General features: G+C 36.2%; 1 protein-coding gene across 2 annotated transcripts in view; it reads left to right on the forward strand.

Moving 5' to 3' along the window:
* Positions 1 to 23,580, forward strand: part of ube2f (ubiquitin-conjugating enzyme E2F (putative)) — a 38,699-nt gene extending 15,119 nt beyond the window's left edge. The window contains exons 5-10 of one of the 2 annotated variants that reach the window (XM_015049981.1): positions 920 to 987; positions 2,878 to 2,948; positions 3,212 to 3,269; positions 8,589 to 8,621; positions 9,725 to 9,787; positions 23,316 to 23,580. In XM_015049981.1, coding sequence (XP_014905467.1) covers positions 920 to 987; positions 2,878 to 2,948; positions 3,212 to 3,269; positions 8,589 to 8,621; positions 9,725 to 9,787; positions 23,316 to 23,366 — 344 coding nt within the window. In that variant the 3' untranslated portion in view covers positions 23,367 to 23,580. The remainder of the gene's footprint in view (positions 1 to 919; positions 988 to 2,877; positions 2,949 to 3,211; positions 3,270 to 8,588; positions 8,622 to 9,724; positions 9,788 to 23,315) is intronic. The other variant, XM_015049982.1, reaches the window with a different exon arrangement.
* The last annotated feature ends 742 nt before the right edge of the window (positions 23,581 to 24,322 follow it).

Genomic DNA, 24,322 nt, shown 5'->3' on the forward strand with positions numbered 1-24,322 from the left:
CTTTCTAAAATATTATGTCTAGATCATAGCAAAGAGAAAACAGTTTGGTATTAAATGTCTCCCTGGTGGGTATGAAGTAAAGGTTGGTATAAAACATCCCGTGGCAGCCGCCGCCTTCTTGTTTAGGTACGGAAACACCAAAATTACTCAAGATAATTGAGAAAAAAGAGGCGCACCCCACTTCAGAATAACACATGTTTGGGGATTAATCAGATTAATAGCAAAAGAAAAACAAAATGGTATATTTAATTTGGCTAATTAAGAAGAATACATTTTTTAGACTCAGGAAAGAGAAGTATTTTGTGTGTTTGTGTGTGTTGATGGCCAAAACTAACAAACATAAAAAGCAACAAAATGATTAATTAGCAATTAGAAACAATTTTGTGGCTTCTATCAATGCATAGCCCTCTTTAGATCCAATGTTCTGCANTAGTCCAGNTTTGAAAGTTAATAAATGATCATAATAAAATGTCCTGTTGAAGCAGAACTTGTTCTTAACTGTCTGAAAACACAACATGTGTTTTAAATAATGATGTTGGCACTGCAGGATCCGTTAAATCTGGCAAAATAAATGGATTTACTGAAATAAACATGTTCAGTTATTCTTAATGTTTGGATGCTGTAAAACAGTAACTACCACAATAACTGTTTGTTAGTCCAATTCTGAAGCGATAAATTCTCTTTAAGAAGAAGGAGCTTCGGATGGGAGCTGATTAAAAATGTTTTTGTTTCTTTTTACATTTAGATGAATAAAACCAGTTTTTAGGTCACTTTGTCTGATCTCTTGGTGATGAAGGAACACCTAACCTTCATAATTACTGGATAATAATGGAATGCTTTTTCGACAGGGATTTTTTTTGTTGCTGTTATAAAGACATTTGTTTCCGTCTGTTAATAATTGCTCTTTTTCTCTCCTCAGATGAAGGTTACTACCAAAGTGGAAGGTTTCAGTTTGAAATAGATGTCCCTGAAGCCTATAACATGGTGGTGAGTAGTTTTGAATATTTTATTTCAGATGTTTAGGTGTTGGGCTTTTACCTTCATGTGAAACATTTGGAAAGGCTGTCAAGTTTTTTTCAAACTTATTTGGAAATGTGGATGTTTACCTTAAATTATAACAGCTATGAGAAATTCATATAATTATCCCAGGGAGGGACCAACAACCAGGGTATCTAGAATAATGCTTTTTTTCTAATATATGTATCTAAAATTTAATTATTCTAAGGATCACATATGGGTGAGCATTAAACTGATATCCGAAAGAATTGTACATTGGTTGAACGGGATAAAACATCCCAGTCTTTGTTTTCGTTTTTATTTCAACACTATAACAAAACAGGTTTTGGTTTTGTACTAACATATAGAGCATTTCTACATGATACAGATAGGATAATAACATTTTAGATCACACAGAGTCAGTAATGGCAACTAAAGTAACTTCTTAAGCCTAAGGAGCTTCAGTTTTCGTTTTATGTCGCATTATTCTGTACAAACAAACTGGAGTTCACTGCAGCTGCTCATCTGCTCATAAAGTTAAATTGAGTGCTCTCAGGGTTGGAGGTTTCTTTATGCCCTTCATTAACATGTTTTCATTTATTATTAATGCTTCATTTAAAGAGAAAGAGACTCTTGAGTTTTAAAATCCAATTTACCAGAGTGCCATGGTCAAGATGACAGCAGGTCAAAATAACACAACACAACATAAAAAGTTGCTACAGTACAAGAAAGTTAATTAAAAACGAAGAAAATGAAACAAAAAGTGGCCTAATGGCATGTAAACACTTGATTACTTCCAAAGTCAAAAATCCCAATATTATATACGGTGTGGAAAGGTTTCTGCTTGTCTCTAAGAGAATTATTTATATTCACTCTTACATTTTAATGCTTATCTAAGTACATCTTTGTTTGGTGCAAGAACATAGAAATGACATCGCAAATTCTAATGATCATATATTAAATAATTATTCCTGTCATACTTGATTTTAATAGAAATCTGAAAAGAAATACCAGCTAAAACCATTAACATGCTGACATTCTAACAGCATACTTACAATACTGTATTTAAGTGAAAGCACAACCCAGATGAACTCGTATCTCTTGTCTGAGTAATATTGGAAGAAGAGCAAAACCCCTGGAACTGCTGGCCTAGAATGCCAGGTCAGGACTTATAAAAATAGTAAATTGGTGCAGTGAGGCTGTGGTGAATGCAGACGATCAATATAAACCTCTTTTCGCTGCTTTTCCAGAGGTCACACTTTGCTCTTTACTTCCTACTTACTTTGCTCCATACTTTCCACTATTGAGAGTTTATTTTAAACTTGTTTAGCATCTTTCTCTTTCTCTGTTTAGAAATGAACCTAAAGTGATCCAGAAGTTAACCAGGCAATAGGGACAAAAGGCTAATGTCACTGAAACCAAATTTTGGTCACAGGGAAATGTGCATGAATTAATGAAATTTTGACACAGATTTAAATATGTTTAGTGACCTGTTGCACACCCACACATGGCTAAAACTCCCCCTATGCTAAGACTTTCTCTCAATGGAAGATCCTGAGGAACAATACGTTGAAGAAGGCTCAAAGAGCACAACAAAGAGCCTGTGTTTAACTTTCCAGATAAAAATCAGCTGGTTTCTGCTGGGGAACCGAATCCCTGGAGACTCTATTCCACAATCCAGAGGTGGTATTAGATTATCCAGACCACCTTTAGGTGATGTTGTTCATGCCAAATACTGATATGAAATTGTTGTGTGATTGTGACCAGTGACAAATCTTCCATTGAAATACTGCTGTTATAACACATTATGTCCTCCGTAAACCATATAGTCAAAGGCCTAATAAACTTTTAATTTCTTGCTTTTTCTGTATTTTTTTCCAGCCTCCTAAAGTCAGATGTCTGACCAGAATATGGCATCCGAATATCACAGAAAATGGAGAGATCTGTTTGAGGTATTCCTCTATGGCTTTTTACCATTCTGTCACTTTTGTCCTTATAGTTTAGGCTGTTTTAATTGGTATTCTGTAGAGAGGTCCTAACTCATTTTCTGCTATTAAAAAAAAGGAAATTACTTTACTGGTGCTGTAATTGTAGTTTTCTAAGGGAATTTGTCCCTTCATAATTGGTTTGAGCACCAGCAGGAATTGATTGATATTCCTAATACAGTTAGAAAACAGAGAATAGAGTGACCTGCATTGTTTCTTTTTTTCTGCAGCTTATTGAGAGAACATTCAATTGACGGCACAGGTTGGGCACCAACTAGAACGTTAAAGGTAAAATGCGTTTATTGTGGTTATAAATTGCGTATCTTAAAGAATTTGAAGAGTTTCTGAAAACTGGTAGCATTAATATCTGTATTAGAAACGAGTATGAACCATTCTGATGTACAGATTTACAGAAGCCGTTCTGTTGTAGCTGTCTTGGTCTAGCAGAATGAAGGAGGCTAAATACAAATAAACCAAAACTGAAATAAACCAAGCATTATTTTCCTTCCACATTGAGTGCGTTTGTCAGTTGAATTATACAGGACAAATGTCACTTTTAAGGTAAAAATATATTAATTTATATTCTATTATTTATTGTTGTCTTATTTATTGCAAGTCAAAAAATGCTGGTATTTTAAAAGGGTTGTGTTGACTTTTGAGATTGACTGTAAAGTATTGTTAAAGTTCACAACAGGCTCAGTATATTTAGATTTTTTGCTTTGAAAACATTTTAATTTGCCTCAATTCAAGAGGTGAACTTTCAAATTAAAAGCTCACCTTTTAATTTGGGTTTCTGTCTACAGTGACCTTCAGATCACCTTCTCTTGTAAGGTTTTTTTATGTTCAGAGGATGAAACAGAGGAGGCCATTTAGCTTTGAGAGCAAGGTCCCTTGCCGCATTGACTAAATATTTGTTGTAATTATGGCATTGCTATCTGGAACACCAGAAACGATGCTGTTGACAGTGTCACCTCTTATATAATGAGCCACTGTGGCTTTGCTAAACGGCTATTTTTGACATTTAGTAGAAAGTTAAGGCATGACGCTTTCTATGGATCCGTTCCGACCTCATCACTGGGTTGTTTAACGTAAACTGAAAAATGAAAACTTTTTCACTTGCATTTAAAAGAGTTCGCTGAGTTTTCAAGTTTACTGTTCAGTCAAACTGTCCTTTTCAAGCCGTTAAAGAAAAGTAAAAGAGGTTTAAAGCAAGGACACTCTCTTCGATCCTCACTTAGGATTTGACGAAAATTACCTCTGATAGGAACTACGACTTTAAACTTTATTATACAAGGAAGGAGCTCTGCCCTCCATGCTAAAACTGGCTGCTTTTCTCCAAAGAGACCCAAGACTAGATCAACATTCTCCTCAGTATCTGCACTGGTTTTCTCCTTGAATACAAACTATGACGACCGCTAAAGTAACTGTTTTTGTCAAAATTTTAGAGTTTATGATTTGGGAGTTTTTCACTGTTTTGTCCTCACTTTTCTTATAGTTCTGGACAAAACAACTGTCTCTTGAGTTTTCTATTGTTTAAAATGTTGAATATATCAAGTGCATAAAATAATTGTCAACAATAACAATAGTTTTGAAAGATTATCTCTTGCTAAATTGATTGGTATTATATTTAAGCATAATAGTTTAGCTGTGACATTGTATATTTGTTTCACTTTAGTCTACATGAAACTATTCTTGCTATTCAGTTCAAATATCTTCACATTTACAGGTTCTGCTGTGTTTTCAGCCATCTGTTTCCCCCTTGTCTTATCTTCCATTAGAGCCTCTGGGATTGAAAGGTCACCAGAATTCACAGGGGGACTATAATGAACTGCAACTGCTTTTACTTCATGTTTATTTGAACAGGCATTCGTTTTTTTCCTACTAGCTCTAATTGTGATGGATATTTCTCAACCCTTTGGGACTTGGATACAGTGGACCCCCAGTGTTATGGGGTTTAGGGACTACAGCCACCCACGGAAAGCTGAAACTTGAGACCCCCTCTAAAAACTCTTGTAACTGCCTATTTTAATAGTTCACCCACCAAACATACTTTAATATGCATTAATATGCACAGTGGAAACAATTTTAGCGCTATCACAGAAGCTAACATCCACAATCTTTGTTATCTCTACTCTTGGGGAATTAGCCGAGGAAAATGAACGGTGCTCCTGGATTGGCTGCTTTGCAAATGCCTTCCAGTAACTTGTCAATTAGCATTGTGCCGAGGTGTTTCAGCATCCAAAGCTCAATTTATTTTGGTTATTTTGAAGAAACCTGTGAATAAACAAATGCTACTCAAATATTTCAGAGTGCGCTAAAAGTATGTTTCAGAAGTTTCAAACAAAACCCAATAATACCACATTCCCTAAGCGTCATAATAGGGCTTTGGAAAATGAAGCTGAGAGTATTCACAGTTTTGATGAACATCTTTATATTTCACATCCAATATCACCTGAATTAAGGTTTTAGATGAACTGACTGTTTATAATGCCAGATATGTGAAAATTACCCAGTTTAAAGTTTCCATAAAAGTATTTCTATACCTCTTATTTGAATTCACTATGTACACCCATATTATGTTTTTCCTTGTGTAACACAACTTAATTCAACATGAAGAATGGTTTTGTCAGAAATTGCACATGTCTTTTAACTGACGTGTGTAGGATCTTTCAAAGAAATAAAAAATAAAAATTAAAAAAAATCCCAGAAATACTCTAAGCCTCAGTTAGATGACAGTACAGTTAGAAAAAACTAAACAAGCTTCTCTCTAAAATGAGCGCAGTGTGATTTTGGCTTCTCCTTTTTTTCTTTAAAATCAAAAACACTGCTTGAAAATGTACAGCAAATGGAAAATTTGAGATTTTTGTCTATAATTCATTTAGCAAAAACTAAAAGCTGTACGCTCACTGTACAGCACAGGGCTGGACGGATGATAATGTGAGAATACTTGTGCTGGTTCAGCCTATTATTCTGACAAATGGTCCCAGCCATCAGTAACAGTGTAAATAAATTTGAGTCAAAACCTTTTAATACACAACCAAGAGACTGATAAAGTTATTTAGACATCAGCAACACACGAGTTGCCTCTTCTGTCAGCTGTTGTTATTCTGGAAAAACGCTCCTGTGTTTAGTCAAAGGTAGGTGTGGATGTGGTCATAGGCGTGTGAGCGGTTGAGCTTGAGTTCAGGTGTGTCACCCAGTGTCAGAGCGTGCACAAAAATATGTGGGAAAAATACAAAAAACAAAGGTGCAAAAGCTGCTAAGCAGAATGTGTGTTGAGCGGGTGGTTTGTCCCTGTTCTCTGATCACCACTGGAACCCACACGTGAAGCACAAGCTTCTTTTCCTTCTTACGATATGCATACTGCATATCGAATGCTCTTTAATCTGAGCTCATTCTGCTTGTCTTATTCATTTTTTTAAGTTATAAAACTGACAAAACTGGTGTGAAAAATATATACTCAGAAACAGAAAACATTTGATAAATTTTATAGGTTTGGAGAACTTGATCCTGGTTTACTACATGATTTTATTTTGTGACATACAAATGTAACATTTGGCAATAAAAATGTAGTTTAAACTATTTTTATTATAAATAAAACTTGTTTTATTAAAAAAAGAGTTTGAGCTCAGATTGAAGAGGGAGCTTTAGTGAGATATCATGGGTTGTTATGAAGCTTTTCTTTTGACCCTGTAATGTTTTTATTCTCATTCTGATTGCTTTGTGCACAAGTGTCCTGGTGAGGAGATGTTTATGATTTCAGCAGGATTTAAATAATCTGTTTAGAGCCAGCTCTAGATAGTTTTCTGCTGCTTAGTAACGTTAGTTATTTTTAATACCAATAGATAAACTGAGTTCAAACAAAATTGAGAGCTTGTTTCAGTCTAATATCAGCAACTTCCATGTAGTATTTTATCTAACCAATCTCTGGAAAGCAGTGTGCACCAGTGTAGCCAGTAAAATTAACTGGTGTCTGCACACATCCATCGACAAGCAAGTATACGTTTTTGAGAGAAAATGAGAAATATTTGAGGATTGCAAAATGATTTGTTTATCCAGAATACTTGAGAAGAGTCAGAAAAGTGTAATTTTTAAATCACTTAATCAGCATGTTTACTTCATATTTTTTGAAAGTTTTGTGAATAATTTAGAAAACCTTGGTGTGAAAATATTCATTGTGTAGCATAGACACTTTTTTTGTTTTGCTATTGAAATATGTTTGCTCAGTGTGCATGAATGCATACATGATTTAAAAACAAAACAAAACAAAACAAACAAACAAAAAAACATCCATCTCATTTAACATGAAATTTTCCGCAGAATAACTGCGGAAAATTTCCATTATTGACAGCACAAAACAGATGTTCAGAACGACTCTTCTAAAGCTGAAACCATTCAAGAATCATTGCTCCTTCTTAGAATATAAATGGAGTTAATCAATCTGGAATGAATGAGAAGTGACTTGAAAAAGCTTCTAAACATTAAAAGTAATTGTCAATTAAAAATGAGCTACTTTGTATTGAAGCAAAACTGGAGGATATTCTTTTTCTGTTTGTCTTTATTTTCATTTTTGATCAATGCTGGGAAATTAATTGCATCTGTCTGAACTGTCTCTGCAAATAGAAATGTCAGGATAATAAAAGCTAAAAGGGAAATGAAAAAGCTGTTTTTGTTGTTCTGTGTTTAAGTCCTGCCACCTGTAGTTGCTGCTAACTTGAAAAACAAGCCAGAACCCACAGGACCTGTGGGTCATTTAATAACAGAAATGGACAAGATGATGTTTTATTTTAAGCGAGCTGTTGAAGAGACGCCTCTGAAGGTTACTGCTTTACTTGTGCTGCATATTAATGAAACTTAGCCTTTTGAAAAACAATGTGTAACTGGACTCTTCTTTGGCACAACTAACATCTGTAGATAATCCTTATCAACATAGACAGCTTGTCTTAATTGCTCCTACAGCATGCAGTGTTAATTAGCAGGCTTTAGCTAATCAAGGTAAACATGTTTTCAAAAGCTGATTATGCTCAACAGGCTTTATTGTGTCTCCATTTGCTCATGGATGTAAGATTAACTGAGTCCCTAGTAAGAAAATCTATTATAATGCATCTCCAATTTTTAAATCGATTTATAATCAACAATTTTGACCACAAAGTCCAATATGGCTTCCATTATTATTAAACTGTTTATATCCAGTTCTGACTTTCAGGTCTTAAATCCAAACAGCACACACTAGCGCACCACTATTTATTTAGTCTGTGAATTCCTGAATGCACTGTTGTCTTTTGTGAGATTAACTGACATTACCCATGTTACCCACACTTTAAATAGAGTTTATTGAGCTCAAGAGGAATTGTGATGACTGCCATTATCAGGATAGAGAAGAGGAAAGTGAGGAAAATGTGGGTTGGTTGCAGTCAATATTGTTCTCATGATAATTAGTAAGTTTTTTTATTTTATTTTTTATTGTGCTGTCTTAGTTGTAAACCTAGTGGTAGAAATTAGAACTAAAAGTACAGAAATGTTAATTTAACTTTACATTTGTAACATTTAAGTTTTATAAGAGTAAGCACACATTTTAATGCAAATCATTTATTTTGTCTTTTCTAGGATGTGGTCTGGGGATTGAACTCCTTGTTTACTGTAAGTAAAACGTTTACTTTTTTTGAGGGTAAAATTGACACATTTAACTCTAATTTCAACCATCAGTGGCAAAAGTCAAACATAATGCTGTAGTTTCTGCTAAATGCCCCCCAAACAGGCCACTGAAGAAGTGTTAAAATGGATTACTCAAATATTCAATCACAGAATATTTTTTGACCTCAGTAAATCTTCACTGCCAAAGTTTCTCAATGTATTTAAATGGAATTATTCTAAATCCAGATCCAAATAAACAAGGTCACTGTTAATCCCTCTTTAAAGATGTACTGAGACCATAAATTCTGACTTGGGGGAAATCATGTATCTCGTTATGAAGAACACTTTGATGTAACTTCGAGGTCGAAGCGGGAAAATTTGAGTGCAAGTCACGTTTTGGAGACGCCAGCCGGCTCAGGAAGCTCGCTACTGCCACCTCTCCTTAGGGTACGCAGTTATACTTTATGTTTCTCGTGAAAAGAAAATGATAAAAGGAACATTACTGCTACAATTAACCTTTTAAAAATATACCTTGGTGATGAAAGAATGGAAAAATTCAAAAGGCGACATAAAAACTACCTGAAAATATGCTACATAATAAATCAAGCATTACCAAATAGACTTTTTATTGATTCTTTGTTGAAAATATCTGTTCTTACCCTGAGGTTAGCACTGTGTTCATGGTGATAATGGTGATCTTACCGCTTTATTAGGAAATAACCTCCCAGGCCGTCCTCTGTTTTTATCTCTTTAATAGCACGCCTGCCTCTCTTGTTGTGTGTGGCGTCGCTAAGGCGACTGTGTTATTAAACTGTTTGTCGCAGTGACAGGCGCTGCGGTGACATTACACACAGTTGGTGGTGTTGAAGTGGATTTTATTTCCCACGACAGCTTTTCCTAATTAACAACATTTGACCCACAGAATGAAGAGCTGAGTCCTGAAAGTATGCTAATAAAATGACAGAACATTGAACAGCCTCTAGGCACAAATAGTTTAGAAGTGATGAATGTTTTTCAGTGTTTGACTCACCATCTCTGCTCTGACCCTTTTTTTATTATTATTGTGGTTATTTTTAATCGGGCCTTCCCTCAATTTACCTCTTCTTCAGGACCTGCTGAACTTCGATGACCCACTGAACATCGACGCAGCAGAACATCATCTGAGAGACAAGGTGAAGTACAGTCAGGATGAATTTAGGTCTCTTTTCATCATCACATTAGGAGATGCTGCAAGCAAGGATTGTGGACTTTTAAATGCATTTAATTCACTTCTGCATAATTTCTGAGAATCGCCTGCAGTCTTTTTAAATAAATTTTACATCTGCTTGTGTGAACACCCTGCATAAAAATCTGTTTAAACCAGATCATCACCGTGCAGCTGCGACACTTCCTGCTGCAGCTTTTTCTGAAACACCATGGGATTTAGTTGCTGTTGTAGGAGGTGTAATGTGATAATAGAAGTGCTTTAGTTTGGTCTAGTGGGCTGAAGCTGCCTTTCTGGGAACACAGTGACTGTGGACACGCCAAGGCTGTGTTCACAGGAAGGCACTTGGCCACACACTGCTGCTAAATTTGGTACCTCTACAGCAGACGACAGGAGGTTCAGTTTGCAAATCAAATAATCATATTAAAGCAGATCCCTGGATCTTGCACCCTTTACTGCTGTGAGAAGTGTAAGCACATTCTGATAAGCTTAATTCAGCGTAATGGTGTTGAAGCTTTGCGTTGTGAAACCATCTTGAAACTATTCTTCAGGATTAATTAAATCCTTTCTTTCCTTCTGCTCTAAATTTTACAGTGCATTAAAAAACAATCTGATTCAAGCAAGAGAAGGATGTGTAATCAATCCACAAATTAGCAGTAGTCTTTTTTGCAAAAGTATTGATATCCCTTTTTATAAACGTTTTGGTATCAGAGGTAAAGGGGCTGAACTTGGTTACATGTCACACTTCTCACTAGTTTACTTGGAAAAAATGTGAAAAGCATGATTGCTATTCTTTCCAATTTACAACTGTGGACTTAGTTTTTAATTTCAGTTTTCATGAGACCAATAAAAAGAAGTTTGTTGTGGGAAAAAGGTTCGAAGGTTATGCAGGTTTTATGGGGTAATGTCATATCATCCAAAAAGACCTACTTACTATCTTACATTTATGAGATCGTTATTCTTACACAATCAAAAATAAATCCCAGTTTGTTTGTTACTGAGGGAGCCAGGATTTGTCATGTGGCAATTGTAAAAATAATATTGTAAAGTCTGTAACCATAAATTCACAGTTCAAATGGCTTTAAAAAAACAACAGGTGGGATTTTTGCACTGTCAGTGTTAAGATCTGAGCTCCTGTTTTCCACAGTCAGACTCTGTTGCTTGACTCTACAACAGTAGAGTCAAGCTGTTGCCTGACTCTACTGAGTCAGGCAACAGCTGAAGGTGTAAGTGAAGAGAGTTTACGCAGATAAATAGTCATAAACCTCAATGAAGCTTGACTAATGTAGCCAAGACATGAAGGGCAAAAGTTACCTACAATTCTAAACTTTATTTCATTTCATTATATTGCCGCTGATGCTAAAGCCACATTTCTTTTTAGAAATTTGCATAATTTTGTCTTTGATGATGAACTGCAATAGTATGCTATAGTTTCTGACTAGTTTTTGGCTGTCCTTGTCAACAAAATCTTTTTAATTAACACAATTTTTTTAGCACATGAATGAAGTATTATGTTTTTAACTGTACTTGCTTTATTGTTAACCATAGCGGCTAATTCCTTTACTACTGATCAGAGGAATAATGAGGTTATTTTTGCATCTTCACAATTTTGTAGATTTAGACTTTGTCAGATATGAAACAACCAGATCAAATGGGGTCAAAATATCCATAATTTTTTCAAACCTTCTGGACCCTTCAAGTTAAAAGATTATTTTTACATTGACAAAACATTAGGTTACTCTCAGACAAGTATTTGTCAGTGTTGGATGTTATCATGCTGGATTTGTCCATTTTATGCAACATAAGAACTAGTAAACATGTGGTTCATGCTCACAGTTCAGTTCTAAAATCCCAGTTCTCTGCATGTTATCAGTAATACTAATGGTGCTGGTCGGTGGACCAGGTTGCTACAGCAGGAGGTTCATTAGGGGCTTACATATGACTTCAGTGATGGTCTGCAGTGAAGCAGACACCATACACTTTGCATCCTGCTGGATGGTGTCTCAGCACCTTACATTTCTATTTCCGTTCTCTGTTTCCACCAGAGTCTGATGTGCTGTGACGCAGCAGAAAAGATGCAGTGTTGGACTAAGTCTTGTGTAAACATCTGAAGTCTGTTCTGTTAGCAGAAACTACCGGCGTTAGAACAACTGAGCTCATCTGAAGATGATCGATGGAAGCGTTAAAAACAAACCTCTTTTAATGCATTACGTAAATCTATTTTCAGCATATTTAGAGCTACTTCACCGTCCTGTTGCTCTTCTATGAAGTCACAACAGCTGAAAACATGAAGTTGCTCAACCATGACCCCCCTCCCGCTGAGTCACAGTGTGCCATAATCAACTTCAGGAGTGAGCGGATAGAGGTGTGGGAGGTGTGTGTGTGTGTGTGTGTGTGTGTGTGTGTGTGTGTGAATTCTTTTATATGTAGATGGATTTGCTTTTGTGTGTCGGAGCTTTTAAAGTGGTGCTACTCCTCTAACTGCTCTCTGAATACATTACCGGTTAAAGTGGCTGAAAGGTAGCACTCTCTGAGGCTGAATGTAGTGTGCAGTTTGTTACCGACTTCAGTTTCTGACAACTAGTTTGAGTACTATAATAAATATATAAATTCCTATTTCTCAATATCCCGGACATTTTTAGTCTATTTTAAAACTAAATCAAGGCCAGACAGAGAGAAGACTATGTTTGTCCTTGCAAACATTTCTGTTTGATGCTTTGTAAGAGCACTTTAAAAAGCAAACACACTGACATTTGAAGTCCTTTTTACCAATTATCTTAGCCCAGTATTTATATAAATAGGGCATTTCAACAGACAGATTGCCATCTGGTTTCCTGGCACCCAGAATCTAAGACTAAGATATTTATTTATTTATTTATTTATTTATTGCTGTGGAAGTATTTTCTTTGGGTATCTCCGATTTTAATAAAAGTGGATTTTTCTTCCTCTTTTGACACCTACACTGCCTAAAAATTGCCCACTATATTATATATGCTGTCAACAGCAAACTAAAAAGACATTATTTTATAAGTTGTATATTTTCTGCCTGCAGTTGATTTGCCCTCCAGCTTCAACACATCAATTCGTTTCTGTAAAGGAGTGTTTTCTTGCAGTAGCATCATCTTAAATGGAACATTTTGAAAAATTCAAACCGTTCATTTGATTATATTTTATTAGATAATCTTAATAATATATGTCTGTCACAAAACCACTAATTGCACATTAATAGCTATAAATGGCATTTGTGGTATCCACTCTGTAATACATAAAGACTAGAAAGCACAAAATTTAAGTGATGCAAATACAATGGCATCACATTACTCCCAAAGACCCAGAGGAAGGTGTTAAGCAGTCTCAACAGCACATTTATGGATTGAGAGCGTATAGCTCTGATTGTGGGCATTTCCATTTATTTGCAGACCCATTTGCCTCCTATTCTCCTCCCATCTGTTTGCTCTCAGAGGAAAATTGTGTTTGCTGTCTGTGTTTAAAGGACGTATTTGCCAGGTGTTTGTAATAACTCTTCTGATTGTTCTGATTGGCCAGATTTTAAGCTAAAATTTGGTGACAGACAGCATGGACTTGGCCTAAAAGGAGATCCTGCATCCCCAGAACAGATCTTTAATGTCTTTTGTTGCTAAGCCTTTCAACAATTTAGAAACTAACAAAAGCAAACCTGTGAAGACAATGTTGCAGTGTTCAGTGTGACTAAACATAAACGCATGTATGAGTTTCTCTAGATCTAGTTGGGATATTAGTCCTTTAGTCCTAAAGATAATCTATATAATCAGAAGGCTGATTTTAATTGATTTTTGATTGTCTTCTGTGTCTCTGAAGGTTCAGATCTGAGTCAATCACTACATCCATTTATCTTTTACGTTCTGGTCAATTATCCAGTGTCTAAAAGTACCGTAGTAAGGTTGTGCTTAGAGACATTTTCTACACCTTTCAAAAGAAATAACCGGCTGGAGGTTGGTCTCTCACATTCAAGCACCCAACACCATTATACAAGTGTATAACTTTGTTGCTTAGCTGATCTTGCTAGTCCTATTTTAACAACATAAATCAAGTAGAAGTGAACAATGGTACAGGCAGAGCTTATCAATACCTATAGCTATAATATTTATACAAAAATGGCCGTAAAACCTGAAACAGGTGAAGAAGTCTCATACTATCCTCACCCTAATGAAAAGTACACATTGGTACTTGCAACACAAGGATTGGAGAAGCTTTTTGCTTTGATATGGAGCATCTGTTCACCTTCTGTTCAAGTGTAACACCTTGGAGAATCTGTAACTGCCTCAGCACCACAGTTCACTTTCTCCTTTCCTGATAAAATCTGCACATTTCCACTAATTATACCGATCGTTTGCTGAGACCACCTCTTCTGGTCTCTACCCTCATCAGTTATCTCGTGTGGCTTAGCTTTTCATCAAGATTTAGTCATGTCAAGCACGCTGACCCACAATCCATTTACTCCATCCTGATTGGAGCTCTGTTCCCCTCATCAGCTTTCCTCCTGCCAGCTCAAAACTCTGTGGGCCTGTGTAGACCCTCATTAGGGTACCAAAGGTAGACCACATTGATCCTCTTTGTCTCAGTGTGTAAACAAAAACAGAGCTCACTTATTGGGTATGCAGTCTTTAACTCTTTGCAACTCAACAACAGTTGGCCAAGTTTCAGTGGATTATTCTATACTATGAAAGTTCATTACAGATTATCTGTCTTTGACAAACCACTGATAAGACTTTTCCTGTACTATGGGGGCAAGTCAAATGCTCAAATATGTGTCTGCAGGTAAACCAGACTTGGTTTTAACATATTTGACAAATAATTGAGTCTGTAGTTAGATTTGTGTGCTCTCTCACTTTTTTCTCTCCTGCAGTGCATGGGGTAATGTGTGTTTGAGAGGTCTAAACCCAACTGCAGCATAACAACAGATCTTATTATTGCTTTTGTTTTCTGCAGACACACCACCCTCCACAATAATTGGCACCCTGTTGAAGATGTGTGAAAAGCACTTGAATGCATTCTGCTGTTTTCACCTTTACCTGAGAAAACTGCAGCATTTTATTAGAATGCATTTATTCAGCTGGTACAAAAATGGCTGTTTCTTATACCAATAGTTATCTGTTCAGTTAAAAAACAAACATGAATTTGTTATTGTTATTTCACTCAATACTGTATTTAAGTTTAAAAGAAAACCTGAAAAAGTCGCAAATGTACATCATAATAGCCACTGTTTGATATCGCCTTCAAATACAGTCATTTGAACTGGTCACCTAATGTCTCTCTTTATATTTTATATATGGTGGCAGATGTGGCAGTGAATAAAACTCTTTGGTGTGTTTAGCCCTTGCATTTACACATTATCAGATATTATTTATCACTGGCCAACTTTTATCCTGAGGTCTAATACATTTCTCTGACGTAATTGTGTTGAAAGGATAAATATTTGGTTTCATTATGCATAAATCAGTCTGATTAATAGAAATGATTTCAGTGTCAGATCAGAGCTAGTGCAGAACCAGTTCCTAACTGGTTCTATAAAAAAAATCTGTCACCAAACTGCTCTCCTCCATTAATTATTAAAACCTTACTCGGTTTTATTCTGAGGTTCCCTTAGACTTTGCGGTGCTTGCAGACTGTTTATCTACAAAAAATCAACGTATTTTTCTTTTTAAAAATGCAAGCAGACACATTATTATTCCCTGTCAAATTTGTAAAGGCTGCCTTAGACTACAGTTAGTATTTGTGGCCACCCGATTAATAGTGCTGGAGGAGTAGGGTGCAACATTTCAAGAAGGATTTATAATTAAGAACAATCATTAATAAAACAGCTGACACTTTTTATAAACTGAACTGCAAACAGTGTTTATAAATTCAGCTGGGAAAAGCTTAGACGTCTGCAGTCAATTGAACCACATTTGGAGCATTGTTTTGTTCAGCTTCTTTCTAATTTTGAACCCCAGAGTGAATAATGTGACTGAATAATGTGAAATTAACTAAAATTCTCGCTATCACAAGTTAGTTGTTAGTTTTCAAAAACCCTGGACAGATGTTCTAATTAAATTTTTGATTCACTGCTTTTCAGTAATAAGTGTAATGAAAAATGTGTTTTTTGTATAAAAAAATATTCTAGTATGAATCCAAATGTGAAAAAAAAGCTCAAATCCACCATTTTGTAAGTTATATTCTGCCTTTAAGTCACTCTTGATTGTTGTGTCTGCTTCAGGTAAATGTAGCATCTTGGGGGCTCTAGTTGAGCTTTATTCTCATTTGGAAAGCGAGTGTTTGCATCCATAAGGCTTAATTTACCTCCAGATGTCTGTGATCTGGCTCATGCATTTTGAAAACCTGTACATAATTCTGGATGAGCATAACGACCTGCTGTTAGTGAAATGGTCCAGAGAAAAGAAAGTTTTATTTACTTTGTGCATCAACCACTTTTCTGCTGAAAGAAACTTTGAAACAAAGCAAAGGCGAATGTGTTGCTTATGTGATGACATTAAATGGGTTATTTCACTGATCGTTCTAATTGAATTTGTGTGATGTTATAATTAGATCATCTCTTTGTTTTCTCCCACTTTTGCTTTGATGCTTTAGTTTGTGGGCATCTAAATGTCAGTTTAGGACAATGTTTTTCATTGTACTACTTTGTTACCTGAACTAAAAAATGCATGTATGGAATCCTAATTGTGTCAAAGTCAAGCATGATGTTTGACATTTTCACTTTTCGTTGCTGTCGGCTCACCTTGCAAACAGTTTCCCCTCATAACGGAGAAGAAAAAAGTTGCTTAATCTGATTGTGTCTTGACGTCTGTCATAAATAAAGGTTTACAGCTGAGTTCACAAAGTGTTGCAGAGCCAACATCTCTGATGTACATGAGGTGTAAGCAGTTTCCCAGAAGTACAGGAAGTCATTTAAAGGATTGTTAAAGTTGGGACGTGATGTCCTTTTTGTAGCTGAGAAAGCCAGGAATGAAACGACACTTTTTTTTTTTTTTTTCAAATCGACTGAAGCCTTTCTTTCACATTTTAAAACATTACAAACACTTTTGAAAGTTGATTTTCAGGGAATCTGTATCATTAATCTGTATCATTTTTGTAGAACTAATTTTTATATTAAAGATTTATTTAAACTGGGTGTTAAAGCAGATCACTGACCCCTGAACTGAAGGACAACCTGCAGTCCTCATTCCAGATTTGACTTTTTCATGACTTTTGTATTTCTACAGATAATATTCAAAGCCAACTTCCTCTGTGAATCAGTTTATGTCATTAGATTGTCATTAGCAGCTAATTAGCCAGTACGCGTACCAGATCTCCCACTTAGATCTGATAATGAAGGAATAATGCACACTCTGCGTCGTTAGCTGTAAGAGTCAAATAGGGCTTGTCCAGCAACACAAGTTTGAACTGCATCAGTGAAAGTTACTTTAACCAACTATAAAGCAAATATTTGTATATTACAAACAAAGGCTGATACGTATATACCTGTTTCTTTGTATTGCACCAATTGCTTTTTCCTTAATTCAGCTAGGTTTTTGTCTATTCCTGGGAGTAGTGGCCCACTCCTTTAAGAAACTGATAATCAGTTCATGTGGATTTATTTTATGCAGGAGACATGTACATCATTTGTTTTTTTGCATAATGTTTTTAAGGGTGAGTATTCATAAAACCAAATGTAGAATACTCAGTGTGCAAAAGAAATCTAACTGTATTTGTGTTTTTAATATCAAATTAAATTAAGTTTTTACTTAGTTTTGTGCAGGAGTAGAATTAATTATTGACAGCATAATGACTGGTTTGATATTAAAATATTTTGAATTGAGAAACATAGTGTAATGTAGTATTTTTCTGTTTTGAAGCATGCATAAAGTGATGCCTGCTTGCGTTTTTCTACTCCATTTCAGCCAAAGTAAAAAAAAACAAACAAAAACAAACAAAAAGATTTCCTTTTTTGTTCACTGTAAGGAAATAATATCTTAAAACATCTTGCAGACTTGCAGCTGACTTCCTGGATTTTATTGTTGTCAGTCTTAGTTATATCAATTCATGCACTTTATGGTACTTCAGGGGTTTTATTTGATGTTTTTTTTTTCTTTACAAACTCGGAGAACAAAAAGATTCAGTTGCTTACAGCAGGTTTCTTCTGAGTCAGTTCACCACTAGCATTTTTTTTAAAACCTTACTGAGTCACATAGACATTAAGTATAATAATCACATTCCTCTCGCAGTTTTGAAATATCAAAAACATGTTCAGTAGAAGAGCATACTCTGTAGAAATGTGTCTCCTCTGTGGATAGATTCATAAATAGCTGACATCTTTTGTCACTGGCAGGCGTCCAGCGTTTACATCCATGTTTCCACATATCATTTTTAACTCCATATGTTGCTCTTCCCCCTTGCCGACATGTTTAGGCTCACGTTCTCGCTTCCTCACTCGTACCCCAGTGACCGCTCTGAAGCCCAGCGCTGCCTGCTTGACTAACTCACTACTGGAACTGATGCATTGATGTCAGTGCTGCACACTTGAATGTGAAAAATCCTGTTGGAGAGCAACATTAGCACAGAGAAATAGCAGTGATTTAATGGCCAAGAGCCCTGGGGTGATGGATGAGTAAATGGAAATAACGAGTATAAAAGATGACAAGAAGGGAGGGTTAGAAGAGACTGATAGGCTGATGCTGCATAGCACCAAAATATGAGTGTGACGTCTTTACAAAAATAATAATTTGCTTTTAAATTCAGGTATTGAAAACTTTTCCAGGTAGATAGCTGCCGCTAATCCTATTATTGCCATGAATCAACATTGTGATGTGGGAGCTTCTCACTGTGGCACCATGTTGGAGTAGTTCTATTAGGTTTGTTCTAATTTGGGGTTTTTTAATAGGCTTTTGTTCCTAATTGTCTTTTGTTGAGGCGTTGCATATTTTGAAAATTATTCCCTCTGGTTTTGGATGCTGTTCAGAGGAAATTCTCGTTCTTGCTAGTGGTAAAAGATGCGAGCTGCTGCTAAAACAGTCTAAAAGAAAAATCACTGTTTTCTTCTTATTTTTGAAGCTCTTTCTGTTTCTTTTTTTTTTTACCACAACAGCGACTTAAGTCAAACTTAAATACTATACGATTAACCACATTTAATCTCTTTTAAAGTTAGTTACAACTTTTCCATTATACCATGAAAATAGTTTAAACTTGAAATTGACTGTGAAATAGCAAAACTACTGTCTGATGTAAACTACACAATACTGTATCAAAAAGACTTTGTGCTGCTAGTCCAACCTTGAAACCATCAGGGGGTGGAATATCTCAATCATATATTGTTTTATTCCAGTGTTTCTACATTAGAAGGTCAGGCACTAAAACCCTCTGAAGAAATGCGAGTCTTTTGGGAAACTTTCTGCATTTTAAGTGGATCTTTTTGTGCCCCAAGGTAAATCTCTCTCATATAAAATAAAGATGAGTTACTAATAATGCAGAAAAGGCGTATTAGACATGTAAATGAAGAAAATTGTGTTGCACTGTGGTTATGTGAAACATCTCATCCCATATTGACAAAATATAAAAAGGTTAAGGAAAGAAGCGTTTTGAGAAAGAAGGCAATTTGCCATCTGCCAAATTCTATGGTGATATCTGTTAGTAGCTTTTCTACAGCTGAGATGAAACGATTAGATTAGCTGACTGGGAAGGCCCACACTGGACGTAGATGCCCAGTCAACCCAGTACAGATAGAGAGAGACAGAAGGATTCTGTAAACGTCTCCCACGCCAAGCATGAAGTTTTGCTGGACTGGTGGACTCCTTCAGTGACAGACTGCTGCATCCTGGGTGCACAAAGGAGCGTTATAGGAGATCCTTCCTCTCCGTGGCTGTTAGAATCTATAACAAACTTAATATGTGTTTACATCCCGGCTGGTATTAGCAGTTTCTCTAATTTCAAGTAATATTTCTACTGTTATTTGCACTTTTTTGCATGGTTTTATTTTCAGTTATTGTAAATAGTCTGTTGTCTTGAATGTATAATGTACATAATGCACATTATGTACATTTAAAACAAAAAATTGTACCTTGTTGCACATTTCTTTGGATCAAGGTAAGCTACGTTTGATAAGTCCACAGTATCTTAAGTTGTAATTTTATCCTTGGTGTTTATGGTGAGACTTTTCTGCTTCTACAATGAATTTAAATAATTAATTTGCTTAAAACGGTTAATTGTAAACACAACATTCAAACCCCAGATTCACTCGTTTTTCAATGAGATGTAGAGAAAGTGACCAAAAATACTATCAAATATGAAATTGCATGGGTCATATTTAAGGTTAACACAAGGTCATGGCTGTTGTTGAAGTTAATTAACTTCCCTAAACCATGTCTGTGCTTTGATCGTGCTTGCCCAGTGATCCCATTTAGAGTAGTTTCTTTCTTATCTGTTGCCTTCAGCTGAATGAACAGTTTAGTTTGGCTTTGTCCATGTTTGTATGTTCTGCATAAAAGGCTGCACTTTAACAAGAGAGCTGTTGTAGTTCAAATTAACAGTCTCTGGTCTTTGATCCAAATCCAGGATGACGTGTGCGCGGTCTGCAAGGCCTTCTCTGTGAGGTTTCACCAAATATTTGGCTGAAGGGATGTAGACACAAGCAACCAAAGCCAATAAAGTCTCTAGAAAACACAGCAAGCTGTTGTGTGAGGAGAGATAGGCAGCAAAATGTCAAAACAGAACAAGGCAAAGCGGTCATGCAAAGAGCTCCCTTTAAAGCAGATTTACCCGGGAGGTATTGGTCAAAAGAACTATAGAAACAGACTGATACAATGGTGGGATTGTATGCATGGTTGAAAAGATGAAATGCATATCAGAAAGGTATGATCAAGTTAAAAGAGAGTGAGTTAGAAAGAGATGGTAAAGATGATTGGCAGGAATGTGACCAAGGAAAATTCTGCTGCTAGCGTGAATTCTGCTCTGTCACAGTTTTATCCGTTCAATGACGGTGTTTAATAAAAACCAGAAAAACTGAAGTACTGCTATACTTACAAAATTACTACAGAGTATGCAATATGTCACCTTGAAAAACTGTGATTTTACAGGGCGTACAGTAACTCAAATGGGACAACAACAAAAAATAATTGAGCTGTCTATACAGGCAGCTGAGGCTCAGGGATGCTGTGACAGCGACCTTCAACTCTGAACAGCAGCTAAGAAGACACATCGCAGATATTAATCATCATTCCCTTTGTCAGCTCACCATTTATGCAAAGCATACAAAGATCATAATACAGTTTTTCTCTCTATTTAAATATATAAATTCTGTCTATAAAAAGATAGAATCAAAGCAAGAATAAGATTAAAATCTCAATGCAGGGATCAGAGGAAGAAGGTTAATGCTCAGCTTCCTCACAATCTGATGAATAGATTAAATTATTATAGTAGTTATTCAGGGAAGAACTGTAGAAATTGGGGATGCACCAAGACAGAAATTCAGGCCGATATTGATATCCGATGTTAATTTTGCTGTTATGGCTGTTAACCGATATTTACCAGTATTATGTATATTTCACTACAGTTTTGACAGTTTGTGGAAAAAAAAAACAGATGCAAATAAATATTGGTTGTTCATATCAACCCTGTTTCATTTATTGGACCGATACCAATATATTAAGAAATGACTAATATTGGCTGATACCTATGTTGATGCCAGTTTATTGTGCATCCCTAGTACAAATGTACATAATTCATCACCACGTCAGATAAATGTTCCTTAAAAGTATTCATTTCAAAATACACATAGTGGAAACAGACTAGCTGAAGTGAAATATCAACATTGTTGTCCAAGTACATTTCCATATAAAACTCTTCAAAAACTTCTGATCAGTCTCACACCATTTTACCACACAACATTGGGCGAATGTGACCAACACTGAGACCAATGTTGAAATAGTTTGACCAGAGCCAGGTGTCACATCTTTCATCACTGCTCTATGTCAGTGACAGACGATTTCGGTACTTTGGACATAGTAAATGACAGCCTTCACTCTAGGTGTGTTTGATCTTTCTTGGCCAATGATGTGGTTTTGCTCATTGTCTCCATAGCACCAGGTCAACGGGATGCTGTGAAGAAGTTGACAATAATCCCTTTGGTTGTCCTGATAGTGAGCGAGAGATTGTTGTCCTCACACCATTGGAGCAGTTGGCTCACCTGTAGTCGGTTTCATCGTTGTTTGTTGGTGATGAGGTCCACCACATCCACATCATCCAAACTTAAGATGTGGTTAGTGCTGCAGGTGTGTGTGTGTGTGTGCAGTCATTGATCAGTAGTGTGAAAAGCAGCAAACTGTGTTTTTATATTAAACTGCCTGATGTACTTACTTACTTCATCAGCAGACTGACTGCTGTTTGCGTCACTCAATTTAATTACGAAACAAACCATTATTATCAATTGTCTTGACTCATCAAAGTGGTTGGCATTTTCTTCATCTTGACATAGGAGTCCTACTTCATGTTATTCAGTCCCTGGTCATCAGCGTCTGAGACTGACCCCATGAAGGAAAACAAGACTCACCCTTTCACCTTCCCTGGGGATTACTTGGTTTAGTTCTGTTGAATCCCTGGATGGCAGTAGGATCATAAATATGTTATTTTATGCTTTAGGCAGTCTGTAGCCCAGCCAAAGAACAAACAAAGGTCACATAAGTCATACATTCTGATTCAGGAAAGACATATTTAGTTTTAGATTTTGGGAAATGTGGAGAAAGTGAGTAAAAATGTCCACAGAACTAATGCATATTTAATTTACTGCTGCAGAAAAATGTCATGTACCCTAAGTGAGCTGTTTTTTTTATGGGTTTTTTTCTTTGAAAAGATGCTTTTCTGCACAGTCTTAACGTCTTCCCACTGAAGAAATATGACTCACTAAATGTATGGTGACACTGAAGAAGGATATATTTATATACATATGACTAATTTGTGACTTCATTATGAGTCACATCACCTCTGGTTATCCTGGGAATAGTACATGTGGTTGCTTTTGCTTTGCTTATGGATATCCAGTAGCTTACTGTTTATGTGCTGCCATAAACAATGTCTTTTAAGTGTTCATACCCACTGACCATTTTATCAAAAACAAATCTTATAGCATGGTTTCACATTAGAACCACGGACATTAATGAATGTTCTATGAGAAACTAATAAAAAGCAGTAAATGATTGAGAAGTAGAAGACAAAGTAGCAATTTATTTACTTGTGTTTGTAAAAAAAAAGACCTGGTCTTGCTTTCCTTTCACATTTCAGTTATGTGCTACTTCTGTTTGTGCTTCGCACAAAATCAAAATAGGTTGCCTTGAGGTCAATGTGAAGGATTTTAAAGGTCATCAGTAGTTTTTTTCATTGCATTTTAGAGTTGCACATACGGCAATAAAAAGCATCTCAATAGTGTTTTGTCCTCCATAACGCTCATCTTATCCTTCCCACTTGTCCCCCCCACCCCCCTCTTTTCCATTCAGGAGGATTTTCGAAATAAGGTTCAAGATTACATCAAGCACTACGCCAGATGATAGATGCATCGGCTACCCCCAGCAGCCGTGCGACAAACAACCAAACTGCTCTACCTTGCCTCTGCTTATCTGGCCGACTCCTCCTCGTGTGAAACAGCAGCAGACTCTTTGACTCTTACTACTCCCCTCCACCTCCATATGACACGGCAACCCCCGCAATAAACTTCACACTGCAGAAATAATAAAAAAAAAAAAGAAAAAAATAGTAAAAAACGAAACAGAATTATGACTGCTTCAAAGGAAGGACTTGCAAACGAAATATATGCTTTAATTATGCTAATAAGTTGATTGTTACAGCAGCAACAATGTCTGAGTCGGCGCCTCACTAAGGTGAACACGAGCCTGTTGGGAATGAGCCGCGGCAGGAAAAACACAACATGGAGTCTCACACGATGTTTCACCGAAAAAGACCACAAGTCACACTTGGCTGTTTTTAAATACAAGCTGAGAAAAGAACAAAAATCTGTTACTATCAGCTCTCTGTTTCAGTGCCTGCATTGTTTGTGTTGCTTATGAGAAAGTGCATGGGAGTCCACAAATGTTCACACATGCAAAAAAAAAACCCAACAAAACAAAACAAAACAAAACACGCGTCAGATGTCGTTGTAGAGGGTGAGCACACACACACACACACGAAGGTTCCTCATTAGACAGCATGTGAATGATCACGTTTTGTTTCCGTTCTCAGAGCATGTTTGCGTTGTCCTGTGCTCAGCATTTAAATCACCTCTAATCTCTTTATACGTTGCTTCCAAGTTCTCCAGGTCTTTTTCTTTTGACTATGTTGACTTTATTACCATAGTTTTTAATAATTTACAGAAATTAGGGGCGGTTTAAAATCTTTGCACAGTTCTCCAGCAGGTTACACACACAAAACCTCTCATAGAGATCATTTGAGTGTTTTCAGCTCCAGATACATAAATTACTGCCATGAAAAACAAAAAGCCACATGTATC

This window comes from Poecilia latipinna, unplaced genomic scaffold, assembly GCF_001443285.1.
Source record: "Poecilia latipinna isolate Pla-1442-1.1 unplaced genomic scaffold, P_latipinna-1.0 Scaffold969, whole genome shotgun sequence".
Lineage (NCBI taxonomy): Eukaryota > Metazoa > Chordata > Actinopteri > Cyprinodontiformes > Poeciliidae > Poecilia > Poecilia latipinna.